Source organism: Vanellus vanellus (assembly GCF_965231255.1).
Source record: "Vanellus vanellus genome assembly, chromosome: 11".
In the NCBI taxonomy this organism is placed as follows: domain Eukaryota; kingdom Metazoa; phylum Chordata; class Aves; order Charadriiformes; family Charadriidae; genus Vanellus; species Vanellus vanellus.
The window spans coordinates 1937397-1949451 of NC_138916.1; the positions used below are offsets into that span (position 1 = coordinate 1937397).

At 45.5% G+C, this 12055-nt stretch overlaps 1 protein-coding gene across 1 annotated transcript in view; it reads right to left on the reverse strand.

Moving 5' to 3' along the window:
• MYO9A (myosin IXA) overlaps positions 1-12055 on the reverse strand; it is a gene marked incomplete at its 3' end in the record, with an annotated part of 188112 nt that overhangs the window by 25002 nt on the left and 151055 nt on the right. The window contains exons 17-24 of the mRNA XM_082488802.1: positions 8790-8933; positions 8051-8090; positions 7429-7551; positions 3720-3800; positions 2730-2840; positions 1577-1699; positions 821-970; positions 287-597 (exon numbers count right to left, since the gene is read on the reverse strand). Of these exons, the coding sequence (XP_082344928.1) occupies positions 287-597; positions 821-970; positions 1577-1699; positions 2730-2840; positions 3720-3800; positions 7429-7551; positions 8051-8090; positions 8790-8933 (1083 nt within the window). The remainder of the gene's footprint in view (positions 1-286; positions 598-820; positions 971-1576; positions 1700-2729; positions 2841-3719; positions 3801-7428; positions 7552-8050; positions 8091-8789; positions 8934-12055) is intronic.

The following is a 12055-nucleotide window of genomic DNA, read 5'->3' on the forward strand; positions in this document are numbered from 1 at the left end:
GTGAGTATTTATGGCCTCGGCTTTCCACTGCCTACGTGCTCCAACCTGAAATAGGCTCTGGTTATTCTAGGAGTAGGATGTGCAGCTAAATAAACTCCTTTGTTAGAAAGCATGGACAAACGAAGGATCAGGGCAGGTCGGGACAGGGTCAGGGATCCTACGAAGGGACGCCACCCTCTGTAAGCCACTGTAGTCCAAACACTGCCTGAATTTACATCAACCACCTCCCTCCCCAGTAAGCATCATCAGAAAATGTTTTCTTTTTAAGCGAGGCCAATGGCGTTACCTTTGTCGTGCTAAATATCCTCTGCACGCCGCCTGCAAGCAGACGACTTTGCTTCTGCTGGCTGTGTACGACTGCTTCGCGCGGTGTCCTCGCCAGGCTGCCTGGATGCTGGTGGCCGCGTTGTGCCGCCGCTTGGCGTACTCCCGCCAGCAGCTCTGGATGAGATGGGCTGCGAACTGCATCTGCAGGAACCTCCGCCTCTCCACGAAGCCGCGCCAGTGGGTCTGGAGAACAACGGCGGCTTTGCCGAGGACAAGAGGGTCCGGGGATGGTTTGCCTTGCTTTCGGCTCTGGTAACTACGCCAAAATCTCTGCAAACACAGCAGGTAGTTCCTTGTAACAGGTCTTGTGTGGGGATGGGAGAGAACCTGCCTTCATGCAGCCTCTCCAGCTCTGTATCCCCCCCATTCCCAACTTATGGCACTAAGAGTCAAATTTTGATTGTAAGCTCCTTCCTCGGAGAGGGGACCTGAGTTTACCCATCAGCTGTATCTGCAGGACTCGTGGATTGTAATTTGCAATGAAATCACCTACCTGTATGATGACTGCAGCTTGCCTTAAGCTCAAGAACTGCCTCCTGCAGAGCATGCTGCGGAACCAGCGCTGCAGCAGAGTGATCCGGCGCAGCACCTCCTGATGGAGCAGGTCCTGCAGAAGCTGCCGCTCCCGCTCCTTCACGAAAACCTGGCCAAAAAACAAAAACACCCCAAAAAAAACTAGCATGGAAACCTCCCGCCACCACAAGACAAATCATAGAATCATAGAATTGCTGAGGTTGGAAGGGACCTTTAAGATCATCAAGTCCAACCATTAGCCTACCCTGACAAAACCACTTCTAAACCATGTCCCCAAAATGATATAATGCTGCTGGTTTCTGTGTCCTGGGTGCCCAGAATAAAGTTCAGCTGCTGATTTTAGTTAAGCCACCCCAAACAGGTTTCTGCAGTTTCATCTACAGCCTGCGACTATCCAAGGTCTGAATTACAGAGCCTCTGCTTTCCCTTCCGGGGAGGCAAAATGAGAGCTGTTTTATCAAGCTATGTCTACACACAAACATAAGATTTTGAAGGCCGCCTCATTACAACCAGACCCGTGACATGGTTTAACACAAGACAATATTCCTTACTATTTTGCATTCAAAGCTTCATTTAAGCCATTGGCTTCTGGCAAACAGAAGAAAAACAGTTTCATGAATTAAAAACATATATAAAGATGTTAGTTTATCATTACAGAAACGCAAGCAAATGTTCTATCTGTATCCTAAAGTCTGAGCTGCAGATAAATGTTTACCATTGTTCTTCCAACTTGGTAATTGTCTGGATCGAGTTTTATTTTCCGGAAGAAATCATGGATATTGTGCTTAGACGGGCTGATTCCTTGTGGCAGAAGGACATGGAAATGGTTGACAAAATCCTGAGAAGAGAAAAAAACCAAACACCACGATCTGGTTAGACGGGTCCTGCTGTGTCCCTTTCTTCAATAAATAATGGATTTGCTCCACTGGCCACATAAAACAGGTTCTATTGGGTGAGCAGAAGGACAGATAGCATTTTACGGACCGGGGAACACCAAGTTTCCTCTGCCATTTGTGGTTTGATAGGAAACACATCAAAGCAGGGACTCGGCAACATTCAAACATCTTTCAGCGTGGGAGGAGAGGTTCTGCAGAACCCACAGGGTCATCTTGAGCCAAAAATGTTCCAAATCCTCAGCAAGGGTTGCTACAGAAGGGGGTTACCAGCATCTGCAAAACATCTCCGAGATGCTCCATCAGTTACTGCTGTGAGGACTCAAAGAGTGGAGGACGTACGAGAAGAGAGATCCTCCCAAGTAAGGTTGGGATCCATGATCACAGAAAAAAAAAAAAACAACTCAAACGGTTTTCCTTTTCTAAACAGCTGCTGCGCAGGACACGACATCTGGCCCAAAGCAGCTGCCAGCAGGAAACAAATCAGCACCAGCAGAGCATGAAAGGACTGACATGTGTGCAAAACCTGGCAAAAACACACAAAAGAAGAAAACAGGAAAAGCCGGATAACTCCTGGGCTGTTTAGAGGATGCCAATCACCCTCCCAATGGGACACAGCCAGCCCAGTCATGATGGGGCGAACACCATTCCCAGGTGATTTCAAAACATGCACAGAAGAGCGTGTGCAAATTGGATACCTTTTTTTGCAAAAAGAAAGGCCATGTTACAAAAAAAAAAAAATACTGCTTTTGTTCAAAAACCATGATGCTATCTGCAGAGGGGCTCATAAATTTCACCTAGGTCTAGACCAACTTGCTAGAAATGAGCAGCGTAGCAGAGGACCACTCCATGCCAGACGTCAGCCACTGCAACAAGCTATAAATTCATTACTTTGTTCAAAAAAACGAGCTAGCAACATTCAGGCAACTATAATGATGCTAAAGGTGGCGAAAGACTGAAAACGTTTTTCCCAACCTGGAAGGAGTATTTGCAGCTGTATCCTGACTGGCGAATGCGAACGGTCTCCAGCATCCCTGTGTACCGCAGCTGCCTGAGTACCAGGCTGTCGTTGAACCGCAGGGGCAGCTGGAAGAGGAAAATGAGGCCAACGATAAGCAAATATTTCCTTTAACTGAAGCTTTTAAGCATGAGGATGGGTAAATGGATTCAGCAAATGTAGCACATCTGCATGACGTGTACGTTGACAACAATGCTAGGGGACGGAGGGAAGGCAGGTCCCCAGGAACTGTACTAATCCCACCAGGGTCGAATCCTGTTGCCATCAGATGGTGACTTTCAAATAGCTAGATATATAAAGCTATAAAAAAAGGGGTTTTGGAGCGCCTAAACTGAACAAAACCCCCTCCCAGGGTCACAGCTAATGGGTAAGATTGAGCAACTAAATAATCTCCTAGGCATAAAGCTTCACTCTGAAGGATTAATCCACAAAAAAGCATCACTACTGCAACCTTCATTTTAAACTGAGGGTCCTCAGCCCATAAGACAAATCAATCCTTAAAGCCAAATCCCAAAAATATGATGCATCACTGAGTCAGTTTGAATAATGTGGCTTATTCTGAAAGTATCTGCTTTCACCTATGAAAACTTCATTTTGAAGAAGCTTTTGGGCTCAGTAATAGCACACGTGAATTCACGGCTCTGTAAATCTCTATTATGGGTGGCAGGAGCTTCAAAGGACTCAAATTCATTTATTAAAACTGATATATTTCTCATATAAATTAAAACCATATATTTTTCATACACGTGTTTTTACAATTGCAAGAAGAGCCAGTGCAGTTTATCAAGACCAACACCCACGAGATACCATCCATGCTTCCCACTGCTCATCTACAAATATCCTCCAAATCCAACTCGATCCGGGACTTTCTTTTCTTTTCAACCCCCTGTAAAAATTTCAAAAATATTTCCAAGATGATTTTTAGCAGCTCATGGGATGGGATTTACCTTTTCGGCATTCGATCGAATGCACTTGACAAAATAAGGTTCTGCTTGGCCAAGGGTCTCCATCAGCTTGTTGAGCGACGCCTGCAACAGAGAAGACATCTTCAGTTGGGAAATGGAGAAGAGACCATGATGAATAATGAAAATCCAAGCACTTAACAAAAATATTGGAGTAAATGATGAGTGAACCAGGCAGATGGAAAACCGTTCCCCAAAATGAGCATCGCAGCCCAAGCAAGTTGGCTGGTGTTGTCTTTGCACCCAACAAATTAGCTAGAGAGAAATACAATGCTGCATTGTATTTTGAGATCCCTGGTTGGACCTTTTCACATCAGCCACTGGGAGCCCAAAGTCACACTCTGCTCCACACCAACAAGCCTCTTCTAGACGTGAGCGGGAGCTCCAAGACCGGGATTTACACCTTCCACCGAACAATCACTGATGTTTTTTAAATACAAATAAAATTTTGCTTTATCAAAAGTGACTCCACGCAGCATTTATTCCTGATTTTTAATTGTCAAAAATTTGTTGCCAGACTAAAAATGAATTTTCTTAATGACAGTTTTGCAAAGGGAAGATCTGGAATTTGTAATGATTTGCCACCTGGAATTTGCAATGATTTTTGAAGCCTGTGAACCCTGAACACTTCATAGGTTGTTTTTAGAGGAGAATAGCTTCAATGCTGGCATATTTCCGGCCGTATCCCTCTGCTGAAATGCACAGTTGTGATCACTGAGAATCGAGGGTCTTCCAGGTTCCCCTTCTATATTTCCCCTTATTTCTGCAACATTATTAAAAATCTAGCCCATAAAAATGAATTTATATTGGCATCGTAGCTACACCCAACTGCTCCAGCGGGACGTCATGCTGAGTTATTCCCCCACCTTTCAAATCTTTGACTCTTTTGCAACGAAGTGCAAACTCTTTGAATAAAAGCACACTGACAGTCAGAGCATGCTGAGTCAGTCTGCGGCTGGCCGGCCTCCTCGACTGCACTTTTATTGCCGTGCCCTATAAATATTTTGAATTTCTCTAATTGCCGAGCACACTACTGACATGGTATTAGTAACATGTCCCGGAGTTCATTACTCCTGATTTTTACAGCGTTTAAAACTCAGTTGCGTAAAAGATGTTCTGTTGCATATTAAGAATAAGTGAAGTTATAAATTTTTGCATATACGTGTTAATAAACCAGCATGACACTAGAAAGAAGCATTTTGCCTAATTAGCTGTTTGCAGGAAGCCTTTTCTTCTCCTTCTGATCATTTTAAAGACATCTTTACGGGAAGCCTTTCATGTTTGGGAAAACGTATCTACATCCAGGATCTGGGGAGGAGGGAGGGATGGATCCCACGCACGTGCGATGCAGCTGCGCTACGCGTATATTAACTGCATGCAAATGTCCCCATCGTTCCCGTCTCAGGGAGCAGTGGGAATGCCATGACGCGGCAGACCTCTGCTGGTACGCTCCAGGGTTTCTTAAAAGTAGGCTGAAATCACTCTTTTTTTTTTTTTTTTTTTTTAAATAATAATTGCATGTATTAGGAGATATAGATCAGCAAGGATGCTGCAGCATCCCACTGTGCCTTGCACCGGGACAGTGGGAGGGAAGGGGGACACACAGGATTGCAACCCCCTTCCCAAAAAGGCCTGCTGAAAGCCCGGCAAGCAAAGTGCTCCCGACACTTGAAATTGTGAAAATTGGATTGTACAGCGACTGCCGGCCCCATAGGAGGGGGTCTTTCCATTTCATCAGCAGCCAGCCGCATCCTGCATGCGGCAGATGGTGCAGGCACCCTCTGCCATCTGGCGTAAGCCCTGGCCATCGGGAATCCGTAAAGGACAGGCGAGGTCCCCAGATTAACCGCGTACCCTGCTCCTTTAACCCTCTGCCTGCAAAACTTTCCAGCCACCCACTCTTTCGCCACCTGTATTCGGTCTTTCAGGGCGCGATGAACCATTCCAGCATCATCCTGTGCGAGACGGGGCAGCAGCCTTCTCTCTCGGGTACCACCAGCAAGCAGGATAAAAGGGGAGGCTATAAACCACTGTGCTGCAGTTTAGGTACTGGCAGCCTAGTTTTCAACTGTGAAAGCCATCGCTGCTCTTACAGCATCCTCTAATAGAGCTATTTCACCTACAGATTACCGTAAGGATAGGCACGGTTAAAATCAATAGGAGACGGAGCAGCTGCAAACCCGGCGTTCAGGCAGCATTTATCAGCAAAAAAAACCCCAAACCAACCCACCGCCAAACCCCGAGATAGGAAACATTTGTGTTTCCTGCCTGTGACCCAATTCCACGCACCGCAATTTCATTAGCCTGCTCTTGGTAAAAAAAAAAGAAAGAGAGATCTCGCTGGCTTGCACCAGGCTGCTGTCTCGAGAAAATGCTTCTCTCTTACAAGTGTTAAATGAAATTAGGACTGGAGCGCCCAGCGTTTGTCTAAGAGGAGAAGCAGGCAGACATACCAGAGCTGCCTCCGACTTAAATATAGTCTTATTCATTTATATATATAAAAAAAAAGGATGCATTGTAGATACAGCTCCTACGCTGTCAAATCAGAAAGCGTAAGGAAAGGGTGTTTGAATGATCTGCTTTGCTGCAGAGGGGTAGGGGGGAAATCTTCACAGCATTTAGTGGTCTTTTATTTGTACACGCTGTAAAAATATATATAAAAAACTCCATCACACGCCCTGAGGCTTTGCAGAGTTTTGTTTGAAGAAGGAATAGGTTTCGGGAAGGAATTTCACCCCAAGACATCCCCGTTTCAACCCCCTGTGGTATTGTATGAATTAAACTCTGTGTATTTTAATCACCATACTATTAGACTAGACTAAGCTTAATATATACATCTACAGATGTGCATTCTACAAACCATATATAGAGAGTTTTATATACATGTGTGTGCATTTATATACTCAATTACTTAATCTTACCCAGATCTATGCCTAGAGACTCTCTAAAGATGACCCACATCTCAAAAAAATACAATAAAATTAGAAGTCCAAACCAAGCCAGACTTGCTTAGAAACTGATTTTTAACTCAAAAGCTGCTTTCTAATATTACCACCTGCTTGTGCATGTGTCTCATAGCAGTTTCCAAGCCCTGATGCGCATATTGGAGGATTATTTGTGCTGTAGCTATTCCTAGGGATGGCTGGCTGGCGCACAGCGCCGGCAACACAACAAATGCTGTATCGATCCCTCCTCTGCCCGCCTGGAGGTAATGCAGCAATATTTTGACCTTTCCGGCCCTATTAAAATTCACATTCTGGCTGACTTGAAAACAGATTGAATCGCAGATGCCAAACGCAAGTAAAAAGACTGTAAAAATGTCATTTTGGAATTTTGTGGTTTCTGGATTTGTCAGAGAAAGCGCCATGATGCGACGGCTTGGGAAGCGAGGTACCAGAGGACAGGGATGCACCAAAATCTCTGCTCTGCAGCTCATCCTCACATCCCATCTTGCTCCACCGCATCATCACCCACAACATCCACCATCACTCTTGTTTCTCTCCATTTACGCCCTTCAGATAGCTGCAAGGTGTCTCCCAGCTTAGCCAGGCCACGTCCTCAGCTGAATTCGTGTCCTAAACGGTGGTGAGGATGGGACAGGACTGTGCCTGGCAGTGTCCTCCCAGGCACCCTGGGGACGTGGAGCAAGTATTTGCTTTTAATTCACCTCTCTGTATCACAGGCAAAGAATTACCTGGAACTGGGCGCTGATGCTGGGCGGTTTTTTCTTCTTATGGAGATGGAGGAGAGATTTGGTAATGCGGTCGTGCAGCGTCAGGTTGGTTAGGTGCTTGAGGGACTTCACGTCCAGCATGTGCTGTAGAAGAGAGATAAACATAAGAATAATTAGATCTTATCGCCATGCTATCTGCTATATCCCTCTTTATACCCCCTGGAGGGCTTCCATAGGGTGACCACCCTACTTAATCTCAACAGGAAACACCGAGGGATGGCTTGAAACGCAGCTCTGCTCTGGGGTACCAGCCCACTTGCATAACCTACCCGCTCATTTTAGTTTAGAGATTTAATTATCAAATTTCACCGGCACGTATGTACTCCTTCCCAGGAGTTGGAAAAAAGGAGCCAGAGAAGGTCCAAGAAAGGAGAATGCAAGTGCTCATACAGCACTCTCCCAGCACAAATAAGGGCTGAAATCCTTTGCTTTTATATAAATTAAAAAGTCCTGAACAGAGCTGAGTTGACCGAGGTCTTGATGTAGGCACAAGTGGTCTTCCTCACGCCCATCACCACCTCATCACTGTACCTGCAGTCTTAACTTACGGACCAGCAAGGTAAAAATGCTGCTTCTTGCTCACCTTTGGGAGATTGGGTTTGGCTTTGAAGTTCTTATTTCGCCTGGGGAGATAATAAATGGCTCAGGTTAATCCACGCGTGCAATTGCAGAATGGAGGAGTTTATGAAACAAGCCCTTCCAAAACCCCTTTAGCAGCTGCCTCCTATAACCTGCACTGAAATTAGGCTGCTTCTGCATGCTGCAAACGAGTTTTACAAATTTAGTGGCACGGATCTGAGAGGAAGGTATCCAATTAAAGGGAATTGTTCCACTGGAAATGATGGGGATGCTGGTAATTTTGGTAGAGCGAGGGAGCGGTGTCGCAAAACAGCTGACCACCCTCCTGCGTTCTCATACCCTACGCTGACTCCTGCCACCCCAGCGATGTTCTCTGAACCTTCTGATGAGGCTGCAGTGTGAATCATCGACATCATTTCCCCACCTAATTTGTAATGGAAACTTTGATATCACGTTAAAAAATGTGACTGCATTACATCACTGACATATCTTGAGACTGGTTTGACCAGCAGATTCATTCCTTTTCTCTCTTCCCTGCATCTGTCATTACAAATGAATGATAAGAGTTAAATAAATCAGACGTGTAAAACACACTGGGGTCGCTTTGACCCAACTATGAAATGTCTCCAAGTGTACTTGAAACCCTGATTATTTTTTATTCTGGCTATTTACATTCCTCTAACTACCCATGCTGCTCGTTATGCTCCAGGAGTGAAGCCAAAATCCCTTCCTTTTATACTGACATGAGGATGCCGTGGGCCCTCTCCAGCAGCTTGCTGTTGGTCGCGTTGACGAATATTCCGTCTTTGTCTAGGAAGGTGCTGGGGCTGGCGAGCCTGCTGTGCCGCATCCCCATCCGGCCGTTCCAGCCAACCGCGTAGGCATCGCTGTAACACCAAACACCGCACAGTGTTAGGAAGATATAAGAAAAACCAAACTGGTTCTGCGACAAAATAAGATCACAAAATAATCCATCCGTAGAAAGTGAGAGTCACCGATTTATTCATTTCACCGTTCATTCGCTCCCATGGGATGAGTTCCCGATGCCAGACACCACATGAAGTGATCAGCTAACTAAGCACCTTTCAAAAATCAAATACTCATAAAAGGATCAAATTATCAGCAGGAGAACAACAGCTCCCAGTTCTCCCAGTCGGAAGGCTTGGGTCTGTAGCTACCCCAGTGGTCCAAATGATGTGAGACTATAGCCTCTGCTATCAGCCTTGCCATCATTAATAGTCACAACTTCAGACGATGCTGGTGCCGACTGTCTCCTCTAATTCATGCAATCGTTTCATCGGGAAAAGAAAAAGCAAATATCATTTGCAATAAACTAATTATTTGCCACAAACGAAGGACGTCAGCCCCAGCTGGACTGATGGGTCAGCTCAGAATCATTCACTTACCAATCACAAATCACTCGCCCAATTTGATCCTCTCTGCTGTGGAGCAGAGCTGTTTTGGTCTCCAGAAATGCTCACCTGGCTGCAGAAGGACTGGAGGGAAGGGTGAGAGGAACCAAAATCCTCTTTTGGAGGACGAGAAATGGGCACTTGACAAAACTTCCCGTCAGGATAAATAATTTCCAGAGTTTGAGGAGCTTTGCGATGGTTTCTGGAAATACGCAAAGCCTCTCCTGGGCTGCACCCAACTGCAGCACTTTTAGTTTGGTGGTGGGTTTTGGGTGGTTTTGTTTTGTTTTGGTTTGGTTTGTTTTTTTTTTTTAAATTTTAAATTCTCTATCGGCCTTACAGAAACCATCATATGAAATAAAGGTGATCTAAGGAAGGATTTGGGGTCTGCAACATCCCCCCACGCATCTCAGAGAGGAGGAAAAGAAATAGGAGGACACTCAATGCAGCACCAGTCTTCTGGTCATGAGGATGCTGAAGGACACGGTGGTTTAAATGAGGCCTCCAGCACCGGTCGCTTCTGAGGTCTAGCAACAAAGCAGCCCTTTGCCTTAAAATCTTGATTTGGAGGAAGGCAAATACCAAGTGCCACATGGAAATTAAAAAATAAAGCATGTAAAGTTGCTCATTCAGGCAGCTCAAAGCCTGGAGCCAGATCCTTGGAGGAACGTGACGCTGGAGTACAAGTCGCCTTGCTGCCTTGCCGCAGCGCTTTTCAAATTCCTTCCTAGCCCCATTAAATCAGCATTTTGACATGCACCACTATTAAAAGAAAGGATGAATCACAGCAAAGTAAACCCCTGGCTGAGCGCTCCAGGACCTGCTTTTTTTTAAGCAGCCTATTCCTTTCAAGGAAGGCCAGCGAGAAGTTTCAATATCCAGGTGATCTCTCCTGTCCATCTTTTCTCTTTACAGCTAAGGCCCCGTCCATCAAAAACCTCCTATTTGCAGGAAAAAAAAAAAAAAAAAAAATCATTGCTTGATGGGTACCACTAAACCTCAACGGCCACTTTCAGGATCTACAACCCATCATTAATCCTGACTGACCTCAATGCACTCTCAGGCTTGAGACCAGCTGTGGATATATGGACTAGAGCAGGACTAGAGAACAGAAAACCCTAGAAATTCCCATGTGGTTTTAAAAAAAAAAAAAAAAAAAAAAAAGAGAGAGAGATAAAACAACAGCTCTGTTTATTACGGACACTTTAGGATGGATACATGCATATGGTGACCAACACAGCTAGTTTGGTATTTGGGAGGTCAATTATCTCACCAAGCTCTACCAACTGTTTCAAGCCAGACTGATCAACACCTGCTCTCCCGCACGCCGCTTAGACATCACTGCACATAAAACAAGTTTCATCAATGAACATAAACCAGCAGGAAGACAGACAGCCCGAGCGGTTTTGGTTAGCGATGGCATGGCTTTCATTACTCGATGACCGGTGAAGGCACTTGCAAGGCACGCTGGCTTCCCAACGCTCTGCTGAAGCCTGGTTCCCCCCGCCCCCAGCATGTGCAAACCACCCATCCGCTTTCTTCTGAGATCAGAGGAGAGCGCTTGGCTCGCTAAAGCCTCCAACAATGACTTCCTGCGTGATGTCATGCCTCAAATTTGCTTTTAGAAGTAAGCCCCGGGCTATCCTGTGGGTTGGATGTACAACGCAGACTTATCAGCGACCGCATGATCATGAGATGGCTTTGAAAGCAAATTCCTGTTTAATTTAGCTCCGTAAATCACTTGCCAGTCTATCTGCTGGGAAGCTGTTAAAGTAAATCTCTCTTCTGTACATGTTACCTTCACCCCTGTATTTACCCCTACTTGCTCGACAAGCGCAATTTAACTGAAATGCCAACATTTATCAAGTGTGATATGACTCTTCAGATCAAAATCATCTGCAATGAAAGGTAACAAAATCACCTGCCTACTCCAAAAGCGCACGATGGAGATCTTATGAGAGACCCGGTTTGTGCTTTCAGAAGGGAGGGGCACAGAAGACATTTGGGGACCCATCATTGATGACGCCCAAGAGAAGCAAAGATCACGGACCGTGCTGCTGAGGCACCACACCAGGAAGAACACCGGAGTAAGGGCAGCTTCAAAATTTGCTTTCTGCAAATATATCAGTAAAGGGAATAAACTGTCTGTCCTGACGCTGTTGTTAGGATGCAACTGCTGAGGATGATGGAAAGAAAAGACAGTAGCTGCTGCCTGTGATCCTGTCTGCCAAGGCAACTTGTCTGCTATGCTGGCTTGGGTTAAGCCAAATAAATAGAGCTGACCACAGGCTGAACTCCACAGTAAATAAATACATCCCCCTCGTTGCTTGGGACAGGAGGAGTTTCCCTGCCTTTACAGCAGCCCCTCACTGGGATAATCAAGATGTTTTGGGCTATGAAAATACCAGCAGCCCAAGCTGCCGCACCAACATGCCTCCAAAGCTGGAGCCGTACGGTGGAAAAAAAGCCCCATCCCACTTCACAGATGTTCTTCATGTGCCAACATTCAGATTTGAAGGCCTCTAGAGAAACTGCAGAACTCTTATCTACATGTGAAGATCTCCACAGGGACAAAGTTTCACGTTACATCACATTTA